Raw genomic sequence first — 20856 nt, 5'->3', positions numbered from 1 at the left:
ATCCAGCAAAGCTATCATTTAGAATGGAAGGGCAGATAAAGTGCTTCCCAGATAAGGTCAAATTCAAGGAGTTCATCATCACCAAGCCCTTATTATATGAAGTGTTAAAGGGACTTATTTAAGAAAAAGAAGATCAAAACTATGAATAGTAAGATGACAAGAAACTCAAAACTATCAACAACTGAATCTAAAAAAACAAAAACAAACTAAGCAAACAACTAGAACAGGAACAGAATCACAGAAATGGAGATCACATGGAGGATTATCAGTGGGGAGGCGGAGGGGAGAGAATGGGGGAAAAGGTACAGGGAATAAGAAGCATAAATGGTAGGCACAAAATAGACAGGGGGAGGTTAAGAATAGTATAGGAAATGTAGAAGCCAGAGAACTTATATGTATGACCCATGAACATGGGCCATATGGACATGAACTAAGCTGGGGGGGGGGGGCGAGCGTAAGGCTAGAGGGAGGGGGATAAAGGGGAAAAAATGGGTCAACTGTAATAGCATAATAAAATATTCTGCAAAAAAAATGTTACTAGTTTCATTTTTGCAATTACTATCAAAACACCTAAATTATTTGAGTTTGGAATTGAAATTAAGGAACGTTTTCCAATATATTTATCTAGGGATTGTATCATTTAAATACTCTTTAATTCAGAGTTCTTAAAATTTTAACTCCTGAGATTCTTTTGAGACGGCACATACCACACCAAAAAGGGGAAGTTACTGTCTTTAATAGGTTGATTTTTAATGACTTTCCATTTCAGAATCTGCTCTTTAAAAAGTCTTCTCCCACTGATTAAAAAATAGTGTATTTTCATTAGAGAAAACTTAAAAAAAAACATAAAAATATAAGGAAAGTGAGTAAATATCAAAAGCAGTTCTTTCATCTGGTAATGACTACTTGTAATATGTTATCACTTCCTTCTAGGCTTTATTCTAGAATAATTTATAAAATGAGTTTTGTTCTGTTTTGTGTTTCCCCTCAAAAGTTTGATTACCTTGTATAAGCAGTTTTATAGCTTTTTTTAAATTGCATGATATTCTTTGAGCAGTATTTTTTTTCATGTTTGCGTACTCCCCCACTGTGTTGCTTTAGATTTTATTTTTGTCTCTTAAGGAAAAATTACAGACTGCTCGATGGTGCGCGATGGTGGTTGTTAGACCTGTATTTGAAGGGATCGGTCAGTTTTTCTGTGACAGTCATTTTCAGGGTAAATCAGAGTTTTGTTTTGTTTTTAAATATTTAACTGTCACCATTGCTTCTATATTTTGGTTACTCTTAAGTGGACATATGAAATTAAGTAATTGACTAACCTTTATTTATGGAGAGTTTGTCAGTTGAGAGATAAGTGAAAATTCTTTGTAGTGAAGAAATAAAGTAACATCTTTCTGTATGTAAGATTTCTTACACACATAGATATTTCTGGACAATTGAATTGTATTCAAAGTTTAATAAACTGAGCGACATATTTTAAATGTGCTAAGAGGATTCAGCATTTAACAGAAATATTTTATGATTGGTATAATCAATGCCTGATTTATGGCGTGTTTTATTTTCCTCGTGTGTATAGGGTGGGGCAAAAGTAGGTTTACAGTTGTGAGAACATGAAAGGTTTTTGTTATTATTTATTAATTATTGTATTATTTTTCCATACAAACAACTGCTTTTGTCCTACCCTGTATTCAGAACACATCGATAATGGACAACTCTTCTGTACCATTTTAGCTGAGATGTCAAAGTTTCATTTTACTTACCATCCAAATGACATCTGCTTTCGATTTTAAACTACCTCACTTCTGGTTTTGTTTTTTATTTCAGTTAGAATTCATATTCTGTTTAATCCTGAAATATATAGTATTCCCATTGGTATGACTTATATTCTCCTTTGGAATATTTGCCACATTGTTGATTCCGTGGCTTTTGGGAACATCACACGCTTAATAATAATGAGGAGTGTTTAAAAGGAAAGTAATTAGTACTTTTATTTATCATATTTTACCAAAATACTTTTAGTTCTGCAGTTGATTTCTTGTTGTAGTTACTACAATAGCAGCACAGGAAGGTAGGTCTTAAATGAATACCACCAGGTTTGTTTTGCCATCTTTGTTATTGTCATGTTTTAATAAAATCTTTAATTATTCCTTATATCCCATCTCTTAATGTGTTGAATAAGTAAAAATCTTATAGCAATTTATACATATTATGAGGACTGGTATTCTCTTTTAAATATGTTTATAAATAACTGAGTAAAGGAAATAACCAAGAGAACCTTGCTCTAGAGAACATATGCTGAGTAAAATATTTGAAAGAGGACTGTATTTCTGTTCTACACTGATAGGAAATGAACTACTTATCATTGTTGATATTTATACTTTCGAGATACATATATATTAACACATGTATATATGTATATACACTCTGTATATGTTACTTTGTTTTTTTGAATTTCAGTTTGAAGCTGGCAATATGAAAAACCTGGTACTGAAGATAATATCTGGGTCTTTTCCACCTGTGTCTTTGCATTATTCTTACGATCTCCGCTGTTTGCTCTCTCAGTTATTTAAAAGAAATCCTAGGGATAGACCATCAGTCAACTCCATATTGGAGAAAGGCTTCATAGCCAAACGCATTGAAAAGTTTCTTTCGCCTCAGGTACGTATTTTCACGTTAGAATTAAACTGAACAGTTGGGTTGTGGTACTTAACTAGAACATGCCCTCCTCTGTTCTGAGAGAAGTGCACTGGGACTTTGGGAGAATTAAGTGCTTTTTTCAAACCACACTGGAGTCACCTTCCTTTCCATTCCTGTGTAACTTCCCCTCCTGATCTGCTTTTCAGTTGTGAGTCTGTAGGAGGGAATACATTCCTTCTGTGTCTCCTCTTAACACTTAATCCTTGACTGCTGACCACCAGTTGTGTGGTAGCTTTCCCCCACACCAAGCAATTTTGTGGTACTAGCTGGTTGGATGTCCTACAATTGGACTCACTTCTGACACTATCCAAAAATATGTTTCCAATTATATATTGATAAGAGTGAAAACTCACTGGAGATGTTGAGAAGATTCAGAGTAAAGCTGAGGGAACTGAGAGGTTAATCTGAGAAGGGGATTATGAAGTAATTCTTCATCAGTTTTGAAGTAAATAAGGGATATGGGTACACAGAAATATAGAGGGAGGTTATTTCAGGTAGGAGGTACCTGTGTTAAATCGCTGGGATACAGCACAGGTGAGCAGTGTGGGGGGGGGGCTTGTGGTGCATTAGGCTAATTTGAAAAGAAAGCTTGTTTGGAGAAGTCATAAAAATAAATTGGTGAGATTGGGAGGATGTTAGTAAGAGGGGAATTTCTGTGAATAGATTATTTGGGTTTAATTAGTATAGTTTATTTGGCAGCATAATTGTTACTCAAAAGGAAAAAAATGTGTTCTGATTAATGGGTAAGTTTTTTATTTTGGAAATTTAACATCTTTTCTAACTTTTCCCCCCTCTTTCATTCTAAGCTTATTGCAGAAGAATTTTGTCTAAAAACATTTTCCAAGTTTGGAGCACAGCTTATACCAGGTAAATAAGTCCTTTCACCTGTTTGCAAGGGAAACCTATCACCTGTTTAGTAATTAGTATACTAATTATGCTAATTGGTAATACTTATTCTACCAATCACTTATGTCACTTGTATCCTAGTGATATATGTGGATATAATCAATTGGGGTAATTGTAGATAAATTTAATCCAGAGAAAATGCATTTTAAAATTATTTATGATATGACAATATACTTTCTCATGAATTAATAACAAAATTTCCATTTGTCTGCCTTATTTAAGTGAAATTTGCCTGAGATGTGAATTACAGCGTAGGGAATGTAGTCGGTACTATCATAATAACTATGCATGGTGCTAGGTGGGCACTACATTTATTGGAGTGATCACTTTGTAAGTTACACAAATGTGTAATTGCCAGATCATACACCTGAAACTAGTATAATATTGTTCATATACTATAACAAATTTTTTAAATTTTTAAAAATTAATAAAATGGTAGTGGAGGAGGAGAAAATTGGGAGTCACTCTGTAACTTGGTACCCTGCTGGTGCTGCACTGTCAGCCTCGCGAAGAGAAGCCTGGTCTTTGGATGTCCTCCAGGACCAGTGCTGGCGTGATAACCACACTTAGGCATGACCTTCGGCTGAGTGTTTCCCTTCGGGCCCTGTTTGTAGGCAGCTTCCGTCTTCCTTGGTCATTGTGCAGCACCAGCTAGGCACAGTGGTCTGTGATGGCCACACATTGGGCTGTAAGACATGCCATCCCTGGGCGAGGGATTAAAAATTTCTAGGACATTGAGGATGGTCCTAGGGTTTAAGAAGTGCCTGTAGATAAACAAACAAAGCTTGATCGATGCCTTGCTATACTTCCTGACCCAAAAAAAGCTGCTTTAAGACAGTGCACTGAAATTGTATAGGTGAATATGGTAACGTGCATTGAACGCAGACTCATTATTTTAATGACCACTTTCAATGGTAGGTTCTGTTCCTTCTCTGGTTGTCATTTGGTGATGGGTTTGCACTCCATTAATGTGGTAGAGTTTTTATAAACCAGCACGTCTACACTGAGTGAAACCTGCAGTGAGGCCAAGGAACACCTGATGTAATGGATCTGTACAGAAGGCCCTTTGTTATGTTTCACTGTCTGTCTTGAATAGTCAGTCTGTCTTGAAATTTTTTATCTTTGTCAAAAACTTAAGTGATATTCTGGAAATATTGTTATAGAATGTTATGAAATGTCTTAACTAAGTGTGTACATCTTTTTAAAAAATATTTTGATGCTTCGTTTTTGTGGGTTTTTTTAAAGGATTTTATTTTCAGAGAGAAGGGAAGGGAGGGAGAAATAGAGGGAGAGAAACATCAGTGTGGTTGCCTTTTGCACGCCCCCTACTGGGGATGTGGCCTGCAACCCAGGCATGTGCCCTGACTGGGAATCGAACCAGTGACCCTTTGGTTCACAGGCCTGCACTCAATCCACTGAGCCACACCAGCCAGGGCAGTGTGTATATCTTTATGTAAAATGTTTTTCTTTGAGAAATCCTTCATATTCTATAATTAAAAATAAATAATGTGAAGTTAGGTACTTTGCCAAATGTGGGCATTAACAGTATATTTGTAGCATTGTGGGTATGGTTTTTATGCCATGTGCATATATATGCATATATTTGTGTGAAAGGGAAATTATACTTTTTCTACATAGAATGACCTCAGAATGGACTTCTAAATTCCATGGACATTATTTAAGATTTGAAGAGTATATTGTTTTTAAAACATAATGTTTTTCATGTTCTACTCCATTATGAGTTTTGAGTATTAATAAAAATAAATACTGTATCATGAAACTGAGTTTCTGTAAGCTGGAAGCGGTGTGGCAGTGCCTTCTCAGGAAGACCAGCTACACTTAGTTCTTCTTCAAGACTCTTAGACTCATCCTCTCAGTGTGAGAGACCCAGTTCCTGGAAAATCAGTTCACTCTAGATAAAACTCACAAGGACAGACACAGCGGAATCAGCATGTCTCTCTTGGCAGTCAAAGTCCAGTCCCATGAGAAGTCCAATCTTAATGAAAAGCCTCATTGACACAAAGGCCAGAAATACCCCATGCCAGCACATTCTTTCCACATGGGTAAGCCTACGTACAAATTAGAAAATTATTTTGTTGTAAGAGTTGGATAGATGGAATGTTTAATAGCATGGGGCTAAAATAGGAGTTGTATTGCTGATCGGCCTGTATTTTGTGGACTCCAACTCCCTGTATTAAACTTCATCCCACTGGTGGCCTTGTCTCTTGAGCCTGAGAAATGCTCAAAAATCAGGTAAGTAATTCTCCTTCTTCTCTAGAAAGTGAATGGAAACTACTCATACAGTTCTTGGGACTCTTCATTTTTACACTTTTGTGCCTCTTGCCCCTTTTCTGGCATACAGAGTATTTCTTGAGTGACACTTATACATGTGTCCAGGTTACAGTGTTGCGACTTTGTATGTCCGTAGGCTGGATTAATACAGTTGAACTCGCACAGGGAAACTTTTTTCACATTTCCTAGTTCCTGTCAGGATACAGTTGGAATGTGTGTTTGGAAAACCTTACTCTGACGTACTCACTCATATCTTCTACCCAAATTACTTATGAATCTGTAAACTGCCAATCAAATAGATAATATTTTTTATTTTTATGAGTTTACCAAGTTAGATGAGTAATACATATTCATTATAAAAGTTGAAGAAATAAAAATTACCTCTAATCTTAACACATAGTTGTATTTGTTTTTTTTTTTTTTTCTGTGATAGCATGTGTATAGCAGTTGAAAATTGGGGTTGTGTTTTAAACAATGGTTTGTTTCTTTTAAATCATAGTAATAGATGATGATTATTTTCTAATACAGCTAAATATTCTTTGAAGAACTGAGTTTAATGGTGGTATTTCACTGTCAACTACCAGTTAATTTCTTCCTTCTTTCCCTTCCTGAAAAGGAAGAATGCTTGTTGGAAGAGATTGATTTAAATTGATTTAGCACATGGTCCAATCCTGACAGAGCAGGCTGGAAGGAGCAGAAAGAAGGCTGCTCTTAGGCTGCGAGCCAGCTTGAGCAGAGAGGTCCCTTAGCGGATGTGGAAAATAGTTAGAGAAAAGAGGGTCTTGGTAAGCGCTGATGTTGACTGTACTCTTTGACCTCCTTTAATGTCTTTGGAAGATGTAAATAGTTGACTTTCCTTTTAGTTACTTTACTTTAATTGTGTTTTCTTGAATGTGTCATTGGCCTAAGACTGAACCTTGTCTGGGCTTCAGTAACAGTTTAATGCATAAATGCTACAGGGTTTATCCTTGTGTATACATTTTTGTTTCTTTGATTATTTTTTTAAAGTCATTTCATAAACATTGTTCTTGATCTAGATAGTCCTCTAGAAAGTTTGACCAATTTTTATTCCCACCAAGAGTGCATAAAGGTACCTGTTTTATGGGATCATGAGCTATAATGACTGTTTTAAAGTGTTTGTTCTTCAATGGTCTGTAGTATAGACATTCAGACTATTTATGAAGAATATATTATTAAGCTTCTCACAGTGATAGAATTAATGTTTAACAGTTGTTCTTGAAGTTTATGTTCTGATTTTGAAAATAATTTCTAAAACAGTGAATATTCTTTTTAAAACTTAAACAGCTTTTTTGAGGTGTTAATTCACATACGATTCAGTTCACCCCTCTGAAGTCCTCAATTCAGTGCTTCCTAGTATGTTCACAGACACTGCAGTCATCACCCGTTGTCCATTTTAGCGATGTGCTTTTCTTGCATGAGAAATTGCAGTATCTTGGAGGAGCGTGGCTTTGGCTTCTTTTAAGAAGTAACGTTAGTAAAATAGTTATAATTAAGGCATTGACTTATGCTAAGGAGTGAACATGTTTAATGAAAAGTTTCAAACTAAGTGCTGTCAATGATTATGAAAACGAGAAAGTGCAATCTTGAAGAATTTTAAAATTTAAGATTTAACAAAGAACTCTGGAAAAAATTCTTTTCACCTTTTCATGTAGCTAAAAGACCAGCCTCGGGACAAAGCTTGGCTTCTGTTATCTCTGCTCAGAAAATTACCAAGCCTGCTGCTAAATACGGAGTGCCTTTAACATATAAGAAGTATGGAGATAGAAAATTGCATGAAAAGAAACCACTTCAAAAACATAAACAGGTATGATCGTGTTGCACACTGTGTCATTAGTAACAAATTCACTGTGACCTTATTTTATGGCAGCTCAATTCAGTTATCTTGGTATTTATAGGATTGCTTTTATTTGTTGCTGAAGAACATTGCTGTTCTCTGCTTCACCAGTCTTCCAAACCAAGAAGCCTAAACAGAAGTTATAAACATTAAGTAAACATATTAACTGAAGTAGCTGGTACAAAAAAGAAAGTGATGTTACAAATGAAATCATTTTTTAACAACCTAAGCAGAACCATTTGTTTTTGTGCATAAAACAAGTAAATATCTGTGACACACTTGATAAAAATCTGGGAAATTTTTATGTTTGAAAATTCACAAGCAGACAGATATGTCCACAAAGCCCACTTATAGTAGGGTGTCAGCAAAATCCATTGTATTCCAAACTTCTAAAGATTGTCCTCACTGTTTTTGTGTGAAGCCTGGCTGTGTCTGAACACACTGTTCGGCAGCTCTCTCACTTGGTGACTGCTTTCTTTCTAATCGGTTAATACCACTGAGTCTAGGGATGGAGTGAGGGAGGTAGTTTCCCTGTCATTGCCAGACTCTTTCCTGATCCCCCCTCCCCCGCCCCTTCCCCAAATTTCGACGCTAGACTAAATAATCCGTTACCCCTCTGTATTAGGTCATCTGCAGGGTCACTGTTCTCAGCACTGTCTTAACTCCTAGTGATTTCAGCATCCAAAAAAGATGGCCCTTCCAATAATACATGGCCTTTTATTTCCTTGACTGTTCTTTTTCAGTGCTCTTGTCTCCCACCATACCTTAGAACTTTCATCTGTGGTAATCATGCCATCAAACTTGATATTATCAGTGATAGCAACTATTCTGTAGTCTGTGTTATAAACATCCCCCTCCCTGATCACTACTTTCTGTGTTTGCTGCTCATTCCTCAACAGCTCTGCCTCCAAAACTTTTCTTATTTGGACTCATGGAACTTACCAGCTTTTCATTGCCCATTCCCTCCTAGTTTATATTTTCCTTTTCCAGCTTAAATTCCATGTTCTCACATTATAATAATTTCCAAAACCTCAACTCTCTTGCCCCTATTGAATCTGTTCTCACTTTAAATGTTTAACCAACAATGTCAAATGAGTACCTTCCGATTACCCTATTATATTTCCTCAGTCCATTTACTCTCCTCTTTTCTAGATGATTATTTTTTTACTTTTTGTTTTTCACTTCAAGCTACTGGCCTTGCTTCTTATTTCATTGAGAAAATAGAAGCATTGGAAGAAAAATTTCCTACACTCTCAAAACCAGTCCTGCCAATCAATCAGTCATATCCGTTTGAAATACTGTCTTTGTTTCTGTTACTTTGGATAATCTGTTCTCAACTATAGTCAGTTCTGTAATTTTTGTATTATTATTATTATTATTATTATTATTATTATTATTATTGCCTTCTAAAGGTCTTCGGGCTCTCCTGCATCATTGTATTTCTCCTCTCTACTGAGTCATTCCTGTTAGCAAACAAGTATATTGTATCTTTAGCCTCTAAAAAAATGTTCCCTTATTTCCCATATCTCCCCTCCAACTATTTCCCTATATCTCTGTTTCCTTTAACATCAAGACTGACCCAAAGAATTGTCTGTGCTGTCTCCTGTTCCTCTCTTCCCAGTTTCTTTTAGGTCCATTTTGCTTAGGGCTCTCTTGTCATGCTGTTATGTAATAGCTCCTGACTTGGGACGTCAGTGACCTCCCTATTGTTAAGTCCAGGGGTCAGTTGTTGTCTTCTAATTCCGAGCTTTTTTTTCTCACCTGAGGACATTTTTCCATTGCTTTTAGACAAAGGAAGGGAAGGCAGGACCAGAGGCAGACAATCGGTGTTTCTCACATGTACATCTGTCTGTCTGTCTCTCTCTCTCCCTCCCTCCCCTCCCTCCCCCCACCTCTCTTTCTCCCTCTGAAATCAGTGAATGTATCCTCAGGTGAAGATTAAAATGATTACATTGGTAAATTTTGTGTGTCTTTTACTACAATAAATAAGTAGAAAAGAATTTAAGAGTGGAGTAAAATAGAAAAAAAGAAGTGGCAATCAAATGTCTGGAAAGTTTTTCAAATCTTAACAATTAATGGAATTAAAGGAAAAAAATCTAAATTAGACAAGATTTTTAAAATCAGCTTTTTCCTTTTGGGTTTTTACATGACTCTTTTTTTTTAAAGATGTAATTTTTTCCTGAAAATCTAAAGCATCTTAGATTTTTTAACTTTCTATTAAGCTTAAAAATGAGAAGTTCTTAAGGAAAACCATACTGCTTAATGATACTGTCTTTTATTTAATTTTATTTGCAACAATTTAAGTTAATAGGCATTAAGTTATTATTACTCATCATACTTGTGTATTTTGAGTATCATAAAATGCTTGTGTATCATAAAACTTTCTTTACTTCAGTTCCTCTAAAAATCAGGTTTTTTTGAAGGCTTCTGTTAAAACAAAGAAGTGGTTATTTAGCCACCAGAGGGCACTCCATGAATACATTTCAGTATTTTGGCTCTGCTTTTAAAAAAGAAACAAAAAACATTTCTCTTAATATGGATGTTTTATGTTACCATATTTTTCTCTTCTGCATAAACATAGTGTTCTGAAAATACCTGTGTGATCTCATAGGAACAGTTCGGTATTTTTATTTATTTGAGTATTTTATATTGTAAGGCAATATGGAACATGAAAAGGTGAATATAATTTTTTTCTTTTATGATTATTTAATTCTATTTTTATTTTATCTTTTCCATTACCCTTTATCCCCCCATACCCTCTTCCACCTCCACCCACCCCCTCCCCCGAAATCACCACCCTGTTGTCCATGAGTTCTTTTTTATTTTTGCTGAATCCCTCCACCCTCCAACTCCTTCCCCCCAGAGCTGTCAGCCTCCTCTCCATCTATGAGCCTGTCTCTGTGTTGCTTGTGAGTTCAGTTTGTTCTTTAGATTTCATATACGAGTGGAATCATCTGGTATTTGTCTTTCTCTGACTGGCTCATTTCACTTAGCATAATGTTCTCCAGGTCCATCCATGCTATTATAAAGGGTAAAATTTTCTTATTTTTTGTGGCTGAGTAGAATTCCATTGTGTACATGTCCCATAGTTGTTTTATCCACTCATCTACTAATGGACACTTGGGCTGCTTCCAGGTCTTGGCGATTTTAAAAAATGCTGCAATGAACATAGGAATGCATATATTCTTTTTGACAGGTGAATATAATTTATGACTTCATGTAACGTACCTAAGAGTACGTAGGTATCTTATTTAAACATTCTTGTATTGTATTGTATTATATAATATATTTAAAACCTAGTCATTTAGGGTAAGAATGTATAATACTTGCATTAACATTTTTAAATTGTTTGGTGTTGTGGTTCACAAATTCTGAGACCTGTGCTGGATCTGTTATAAAGGAGTTAATCTGTGGGACTTGTCAAAATACAGAATGCAGGGCTCCAGGTTTAGAAGTAATGGTTCAGCAACTTTTGGGGATATATATTTTTTAGAAATAGATTTATTGAGATATAATTCTCATACTGCACAATTCATCCATTTAAAGTTTGGAATTAAATGGTTTTCAGTGTATTCACAGAATTATGTGACCATCACCACAGTCAATTTTGGAACATCTTCGTCACCCCACCCAACAAATCTTTTTCCCATTTGCATTCACTCCCCATTTGTTCCCACCCCTATCCGACTAGGGAACCACCCTTCTATTTCTGTCTCTGTGTAGATTTGCTTATTCTGGACATTTCATGTAACTGGAATAACACAATATGTAGTCTTTCGTGACTGGCTTTTTTTACTTAGCATAATGTCTACAAGGCTGTAACAGGTACCCGTTTTGTACCATGTATCAGTACTTCCTTCTTATTGCCAAATGACATTCTTTTTGTGTGGAAGGAATATGTATTTTTACAACACTCCTGGGTAGCATTCCTCAGTAGTTTAAATTTTACATACTTAAAACATGCTTTAAAATGTTAACCGTGTGTTTATAATACTATGAAGAGCATTATCTACGATTGTATTTTTTTCCTTGTATTTTAGTAATAGTGCCCTTAGAGCTCTTTCTGGATGATTTTAAACTGTGAGTTGTTTCTATTAATAGTGGCAAAATCATTTTAGTGGGTGAAGAGCAGGAACGTTTCTTTAAGTGATAGGATGGAAAGTAACAGAACCCACTGAACATAGTAAAGTTATTTTATGAAACTTTGGGAGTGGTTATGAAACATATTTCTTACTGTGGGTTACTTTTAGAAAAAGCTTGAAAGCTACTGTTCTTCAGGTATACTAACATAGAAAACAAATGTAGATACAAATGTAGGTAACAAATCCTTATCTAATTTGTAGTTTTACTTTTTGTCCAGGCCCATCAAACTCCACTGAAGAAGGTGAATCCTGGAGAAGAAAGGAGGAAAATGTTTGAGGTATAAAGACATCTGTCTGCTTGTTTTAAAGCTTTGCAAAAATAATTATAAGAAAAGAAGCAAAAGCTATAGAAACCTCCAAACCTTTCCTCCTTATTTCTTTCAAACAAATACCTTTAACTTATTTTTTTTACCTCCCTAGGCATAGCCCTACAATTGGTGTACTAACTTTCCTGATGTAACTAGGGAAAATAGAAATTATTATTGATAAAAAAAATGTTCTTTTTTATTTAAGGAAGCAACAAGAAAGAAAGGGTCGGAATTTACTGATAAAGAAAAGAAACAAAAAGATCAGGTAGTTTTTTTGCTCCTATTTTTCTTCCCTTGCCAAGCTGTAAATGATATTAGTTTCAACAGTTCTAAGAAGTTTTTCTCTAAAATTATTACAGATTAGTTTAATGAAGGCTGAGCAGATGAAAAGGCACGAAAAGGAAAGGGTAAGGGGATCATTCACGTTCCTGCGGTATATCCCACACTCTCCCTCCACCACACGCGCACTTTCTCTTTAAAAGGAAGACACTGAGTTCCATTTCGTTACTAAATGTATTTTATGTACTTTATATTAAATACTTGAAGTGGTGTTTTGTTTGTTTCTTTTCCCCAAAGTTGGAGAGAATAAATAGGGCCAGGGAACAAGGATGGAAAAGCGTGCTAAGTGCTGGAGGATGTGGTGAAGTAAAGGTAGGCATTTGATACCAATGTAGATATACTCTGCCATTTTGTTTTAGCTTCACCTTGCTCTTTAAAATAAAAGTAATTGGCTTTTTGTGTTCATTTATGTTTTATCTAGAATTCTTCAGCATCTCTTATGAATTCTTAGTTTTATTGCATGTATCTGATATGTAACTTGTATTGATAACTAATACGTGATACACTATTCCTGCCAGAGGAATCTATTTAAAAATCAAATACAATAACGTCACACCTTTGCCTCAAGTGCTTCTGTAGCTTCATGTAGCCTCAAAGATTGAGTTTTCAGAAGACCTGTATTAACTTGGCCCCTGCCAATCTCTCTAAGCTTATCTCCATCCATTCCCTACCACACACTATGTGCTCTAGTCGTGCTGAACTGAGACCATACTTACAGTTTCCTTACTGTGTGCAGTCTGCTGAATCTCTGTCTTTGTGCTCGTGTTTCTCTTTATTTGATAGTACTCTTCCCTACTTCCTCACTTTCACTTCTACCTCCAACCTTAAATAACCAACTACCTGTCCAACCATTAACCGGCAATTACCTAGCTGACAATTTACCTAGACCTCTTAATTCAAACATTTCTTTTGGATAGATCCAGACTGTATGACCTTATGCAAATCCCTTAAGTTTTCTGAGCCTTACATTCTTCATTAAAAAAAATAAAGAAGAAGAAAAATTTCAAAAACAGTACCTGAAGCTTGGCTAGCAAGGTCTCATATGTTAACTTCCTCTTTCTTTTCTTTTTCTGCCAGTCTTTATATTTCACTTCTTCTTTGGCTTCTTTGGCATCCCTTGCATATCTGTGGTAGGCTGAAATGTGAGTTGGTCCCTCAAATTCCTGACCCCTGGTGTATGCATCTTGTGTATTTCCCTCCCCTCGAGTATTTGTGGAACTTACGAATGTGGTGGTATAGCAGCTCCTTAGTTAGGTTTTATTTTATGGCAAATGGTGATGGGACAGTCTCTCCTGTGATTACATTGATATTTTATAAGACTTCCTGATGGCAGACTGGGGGGGGAGGAGAAAGTTAGAGATATGCTTGTGCTGGCCTGGAAGAAAGCAAACATTCTTGTGGTAAGGAAGTTAGGTGGCCTCTGGGGGTTGATAGTGATCTCTGGCCAACAGCTAGCAAGAAAAGGGTGACCTTGGCCGAGACAGCTACAAGGAAATGAATTCTGCCAGGAACCAGTGAGCATGGAAAAGACCTGAGCCCCAGATGAGAATTGCAGCCCTGGCCGACACCTTGATTTCTGCCTGGTGAGATCCTGAGCAGGTGTTCAAATAACCGGTACCCAGACTTCTGAGCCAGGAAAATTGTGAGATAATAAACGGGTATTGTTTTAAGCTGCTACGTTTGTGATCATCTGTTACAAAACAGTGACATTGAACACACTATTATTCCTCTGTAGTATAATTTTAATTTGTATCATCCAATCAGCTGTTAGTCAGCATGACTTTAAACTGTGAATTTTTCTGACCCGTGATCATGAAACTCGTTATTTAAGTGCCGAATAGATTATTTTTCAAGTCAAATTACCATTCTTACTTGTTTCTTTCCTTCAGCAGTTATGAATAAAAGCTTGCTTTGTCTGTTTTATGTAGACAAATATGTTCTGTTCTGGCTTTCTTGATTTGTTTTTCAGTCTCTTGACATGCATAAGTTTTTTTATATTCCATATCAGTAATATTCAGTAATGGTTACTTTTTTTAAACTTCTGTATTAATATAGATTTATACAATCTTGAGTAATACAATTTTATTTAAAATTTTACTGTTATTTTTGTACTGTACTATCTACTTTACTATGAAGTACAACTTACTACCTCCTGAGTGATAAGGAATGACTCAGACAGAATTTGGCCCATTCTCAAATAACTAACTTCGTATCTTATCTGACTGGAAGGTAAAAACTTACCAACCGAGGTGTAGGCCCTCAGAAATTGTCAAGCATTTTATATCAAGTCTATGATCAGTGTTGAGAATTTGATTATTTTCTTCTCCTTTTGTGTTTATCTTCTTCTATGAAATAAAATATCTTACTATGATACCTAAAGCTATATTTAGTCCTAAAGTCCGGTTTTATCAATATTGTTTGGTAACTGAGACAATTTTTCAATGGTGTTAGATAGTATGTACTTAACAGATTTCTGCCTCACTTTATAAATTCTATAATGCTTTCATTTAGCGTTAATAAAGTAACTTATTAGCCCTAACAAAAATTTCCCATGAGTCTAATTCTGTGTTAGTTTCTGTACTTATTCCCCACAGGGTTTGAAATATTTACTTCTTAGGCTATTCTATTTCTGTATAGTTGATAAGGATCTGGAGGCTCCTTATAATGTGAATCAAATTAAGGAGATCCCCAAAATAAAGATGAAACAAAAACTCAATATTAAGGGAAGTATCTCAAAATTAATATTATTACTATATGCCTCTAAATAATAGGACATTATTTACTGTATAAATAACCAACCATCTTTGATAATTTAGATCTGCAAAATCTGGGACATTTTTGCTTTATTCATTTTTATGTTAAATCTTAAGAATGTGTTTTAAGAAAAATTAAATATTCAACATATGTAGTTTAATCATAGTATGTCATAGTATGTAATCATAGTACGTTAGAGCATGTCTGTTTGAAACTATATTGGAATACGCTTCAGCAATATAAAGGAACAGGCTATTAATACATGCAACAGCATGGAGCAATCAGAACATTATACTGAGTGAGAGAAGCCAGACACAAGGGTGCATACTGCGTGATTGCATTTGCATGAAGCATCAACTTATGCTTATATTTGGTGAATAAGTGACTTTTAAAGGATCATATTGCTTCAGTACTCTAGTATAGTATTTTCGACACTATTTTGAGTGTAGGAATCTTTGGTGATGTTTACATAACTTTGTTAAAGAAAAACATTAAAACACTCAAATTCAAGTTAACATGATATTAGCACCAGACTAAACTTAAAGAGGAAACAGTCTCATAAGAGATGTGACTACCTTTGACCAGAATTCTGATTCTGGCCTTGAGATTCAGAGTTTGGAGATGTGTGTGAGGAACCCCTTGCTGGAGTCTCCTGCCTAATTGTCTCTCCTATTTCCATCAACGAACATTCATCTCTTCCTATTCAAATATATTTAATCAGTTATCTGTTTTTATCTTGAGCTGATATGTTAAAAAACTACGCTTTCTTACAATATTGCATGCAGCCTACAATGTCAAGATGTTAACACAAATTCTATCTTGTTGAGTACTCTGAAATTCCTTTTATTTGACTCTAATATGTTTCTTTGTATCTTTTCTTAGCCAGGCTTCTTCCTTAAGATGTTATCACTTGGCAGCTCTTCTTCCTTTACTGTCAGTATTCTGGATTCGGTTCTGACCACTTCAAGAAAACGGGTTTTTTAAACACTCCCGCTCAACTTTAGTCATGGCAGTCAGTCTTATTTTCAATGCCTCGACCTCCGCATTTGAGGTGATTGATTTTCTCATCTCGGTGAGATTTTCGCATCTCAATTCTTCCACCACGACTTCTGTAACACTTACTCCTTTTTAACTCCTACCTTCTCCTGATATCTCAGTTTTCTCACTGTGAGTTTCTTGAGTTCTTAGGTATCTCAGGTTGCATCCTTATGCCTTTGCCTTTATCCTTTGTCACTGTCACAGGGAATCCAGATCTCCCTTCAGCATTTACTTTTTAGTGGATTGCCTTTTTATTTTTAGGTTTCTTGGCTTCGAGGCAGGGCAGCAGGCCTTCTAATTAGTCCTCCGCCTTGTTCTCTCTCTTACTCCTGCTTTTCATGTATAATTTGACTTCCTGAACTTCTAAAAACTGTCTGCTACTCCTACTAGAAAGTTGCTTTCTGTAGTTTATATATTACATGAACTCAAACACCCGTGCTTGGCAGCAGTTAGCTGTACCAACTTTCTATGACCAAGCTTAGTGTTCCCTGGTAGCCTGCCTTCTAATTTTGTCTTCTTAATCCCTCCCATTGCTGCCAAAACCCAAATACAGTCTATGCATACGTTGCTTATTTTTGCTGTAATACCCTGGCTCATATTTAATCTCTCTTTTTTGCATTGCTTTGAAAGCTGGGTTGAACAATATATTTCTCCAGTGTTTTAGTTTTTAATTGTTTTATTTCTAGGGTTTTTTACTTCGGACAGTTATTTTTCTATTTTGTAAATTTGCTCAGTGCCTGCTGCTTTAGAGTGTGCCTATTACCATTCATTAGCCACAGGCCTGAAATATTTTTCCAGTTTTGTGCTTTGTTTGCCGACCTGTTTGTAAACTGCCTAAGGATAGATAGATGTTTTGCTTCTTTTAGTCATACCTAGAGTATGTTTCAGTGGTGTTTATATCTTTATTGCTTGTTAAATTGAATGATTTGGGGTATAATAAATACCATGTGTAAATGTTTTTGTTAAATTATAATTTTGAGCATTATAAAAGCAAGTTCTGCTTTACTTACAAGCTATACATATTAAACAATAAAATGGGATCACATAAAATGTTCACTAGATTCTTGTTTCAAAACCTGTTAAGACCAGATTTTTCCATATTTACTTAAATTTAGTGACATTTTATATTTTTTGTTACATTAAATTATATTTTATTGTTAGTAACAAAATATGCTACTTTTTATTGTTAATGGTTATAATATAGCAGAAAGACATTTTCCTCTAGGATATATGTTTATTAATATTTTCAAATTAGATAACTATATTTTAAAAGAGTCAAGTGTTGAAATTTTTTTCTTCTGAGGATACTGTAGGCGTTTTAGGCATTATGAGATAGACATGTAAGAGCTGTTTGTTTAATTCCTAGGCTACCTTTTTTGGCAGCGGAGGGGCTGTGACTCCATCTTTTTCTTCTCGAGGACAATATGAACATTTTCATGCTATTTTTGATCAAATGCAGCAACAAAGAGCAGAAAATAATAAAGTTAAATGGAAAGGAGGAATACATGGCCAAAGGCTTCCAGAAAGGTATGGCTATTCTTTGCTTCAGAGAAAGTAGTAAAACTTCTTGTGCATATTTACCTACAGAGGAATTTCACCTGGAGTACATGCAGGACTTCCTAATGGGGCTGCAGGTCATCACTGTTTTCCTGATGGTGACGCTACCAGAAAAACTTTGAAGAGATTGAAGGCCCTGTCTAAACAAACCAGTGCAAACCGGTTGGACTCTGATGATTCATAAATTCATCCTTGTGTGTAATTTTGTCTTATGTCATGTCTAGCTCAGTATCTATGCTTTGTGAATATTTTCTTTGTGGATTTCATTGACTATTTTTTGCCTTCTGGATGCAGTAATTTTCTCAGGTGCAAATTTGGTTTTTGATTACACATGGCAAACATGTAGTTCTTCAATTCAGCCTAATTTTTATAGGCTGAACATACTAGTTAAAGGAACATGTGATAACTTTGAGCTAACATATGGTTGTAATAACTTCATCCACTTGCTTTAAATAAATCAGAATATATTTAAATGGAATCACACTTTATGCAAAACTACAAAGCATGTTTTTTTTTTCTTTTCCTCATCACTTAGAACTCCACTTTTCTCTTTGTTGTTTTGGCTTGTTTTCTCTTTACATTCAGCTCTGATTTATGACTCTCTATGATCCTGTTCATCCGATTTTTCCTTTTCTTCCATTGAATTAATTGAATATGGTAGTAGTCAGTCGTTTTAGTTCATATAGTTCCTTTTTTCTTAAGTATGCATATGTGTTTTCTTAGACATTCCCATTTCTTTTATAAAACATTTTAGTTTTCAAAATATCATTTTGTGAAGCTGTAGGTACATTGCTTTCTCCTTGTCTTTTTAAGGAGAATACTTTTGAGTATAATAAAAATCTTTATGTTCCCCCTCATTAGAAAAGATGATTAAAAGATAGTTGAGCAGAGGTGAACATAAATTAACATCATGAATTATATGCAATAGCCTGAGGTATTAAGCTAATTGGAGATTCTCCATTTTTGAGAGAGGAAGGCTATATAGACTCACACATAAATGTGGTTTTTTTATGAGATGGCAAAACAAATTTTACATGTGGCTTTTATTCTTGTGTTATTGATCTTTCTAGTATGTAATTGGTTTGGCTTTGTTTTATTTTTATCATATCTCCTAAAATAAGTACATGTAATATAAAGAAAATAGGAAAAACTGTGTTTTGCTTCTTTACACTGTTCATCTTCCCGAATGTTTCTTGCTGCTTCACACTTGAAATGACAAATAATGGACTACATTGGGCCATTTGCATCAATCTCCTATTATAACCTTGAAATATTTGCATGTATTTATACTTGAGTTTCAAATATTCTTAAACAGCTGTGTGCCTCAGTTACATCTTCCAGTATGCCACACTTTCTAGTCAGTCTTTTTTTTTGAGCATCAGTTTCAGTATTTTAATTTTTCAATTTTTAAACCATTTTTGGTTGTGAGATCATTAATCCTTTTATTTGTATCAACTTTGGTGGGCTTAGCTCTACTCAAACGTATAGTATACATTTTCTTTTTTTGTGCTGGAGTTATTATCCATGATAGATACTATTTATGGAACACTTATTACATAACAAGTTGTATCAATTCATCACAGCAATTAGATATTATTTTTTAAATAAAGATGAAGAAATTAGGATTTATAGAGATTTAAAACTTGGACATGGTCAGGCAGCTAAGAAGTATTAGAGCTGGGATTTAAATTAAGTCCATCTGACTAGAGAGTTCAGCTCCTTAAAACAGTCTTCTGTGAAGCTTTCTCAGCTTATTGAGATACTCCTAATGAATAGGCTAAAAAGTTATTGATTTAGTTGGTTTTAAAGTTTGGGGAACTTTAAAAATGAAACATGATACCAAGTGCTGAATGAACTTCCATATACAGTGGTCCTTGAACAACATGGGTTTGAACTGCACAGGTCCACTTATACATTGAGATTCTAAAAATAAGTAGACGGTTGGCCCTCTGTGTCCCCAGGTTTTGCAGTGGACATGTCTGAGCACCATACCCTCTGAAAGTTTGTCCGCCCTTTTCAGGCCCAGCTTCATATAAATGGGGCGATAGCTGGCCAGCATCCAGCCTTGCCTGTATCATGTATTGGTATCTACTACCTAAATCAGATTCTTTCCTGTGTTAAATAGAAGTCATACTACTACTACACATCTTAACAAGGTCACTCTTACATTTATTTAATCTCTTCTACTTACACCACATAAAATTATTTTAGATTATACTTAATTACAGAAGAATGTCAGGAGCTTCCAAGTAAAGCTTATTTCAGAACTCTGTATAAAATATGTCTAACATCCTTCTTTAGTCAGTGTTGAAGTAAAATTAAAGCAGTATAGTAGCAATTTCAAAAATGAACAAAAAATTTTATTTGTGTGAAATTTCAAAATTATAGTAAAAATCAATGTCTGAATTCCTTGAATATCAAAGCTATGAAAAAGTAAAATAAATAGGTTAGGAAAAAATTAATAGCACAGTTATTTGTTTTAATCTTTTCCAATTATATTTCTGTATCTACTCTGAATCACTAGAAAGTATAAACATGTTGTCTAGACTACAAATAAAAAATACCGATAATAAACATTTATTGAACTTCTAATATATATTGTGCCTATTACCATGCTAAGTGTAGGAGATGCAGAAATAAATACAACCAAACCCCCAGTAATCATAGAGCTCCCAGCATAGTTAATTTTGGAGTCGAGGAATAAAGGGGAGTGAGTTGTTGCCTGTGCTTCTGCTCGGACTTTGTCTGCTAACGCGCACAAACTCCCTACAGCCTTTCTTTAGGACTGTATCTCAGTTATGCTCTGAAAACTACATGCAATAATGTGTTTCCTGTCTTCCACTAGATTTAAACACTTCTGATTTTTATGCCTCAAATACTCATCTTTTACATATTTTGTTAACTAACTGAAACTTTAAAATATTTTAGAAATGAAATTAAGCTATAAAAACTTAAAATCTTTTCCACC

The 20856-nt window shown here is 35.0% G+C and overlaps 1 protein-coding gene across 11 annotated transcripts in view; it reads left to right on the top strand.

The window, feature by feature from the left end:
- Positions 1-20856, top strand: part of NEK1 (NIMA related kinase 1) — a 103679-nt gene that overhangs the window by 26891 nt on the left and 55932 nt on the right. For 10 of the 11 annotated variants that reach the window (XM_071219167.1, XM_045202737.2, XM_024568950.3 and 7 more), the window contains 8 exons: positions 2458-2658; positions 3504-3564; positions 7569-7720; positions 12111-12170; positions 12406-12465; positions 12560-12607; positions 12777-12851; positions 17698-17858. In XM_071219167.1, the coding sequence (XP_071075268.1) occupies positions 2458-2658; positions 3504-3564; positions 7569-7720; positions 12111-12170; positions 12406-12465; positions 12560-12607; positions 12777-12851; positions 17698-17858 (818 nt within the window). The remainder of the gene's footprint in view (positions 1-2457; positions 2659-3503; positions 3565-7568; positions 7721-12110; positions 12171-12405; positions 12466-12559; positions 12608-12776; positions 12852-17697; positions 17859-20856) is intronic. The other variant, XM_045202742.2, reaches the window with a different exon arrangement.

This window comes from Desmodus rotundus, chromosome 9 (genome assembly GCF_022682495.2).
Source record: "Desmodus rotundus isolate HL8 chromosome 9, HLdesRot8A.1, whole genome shotgun sequence".
Lineage (NCBI taxonomy): Eukaryota > Metazoa > Chordata > Mammalia > Chiroptera > Phyllostomidae > Desmodus > Desmodus rotundus.
Note: the sequence above shows the minus strand (reverse complement) of the source record. Positions and strands in the feature narration are given on the sequence as shown.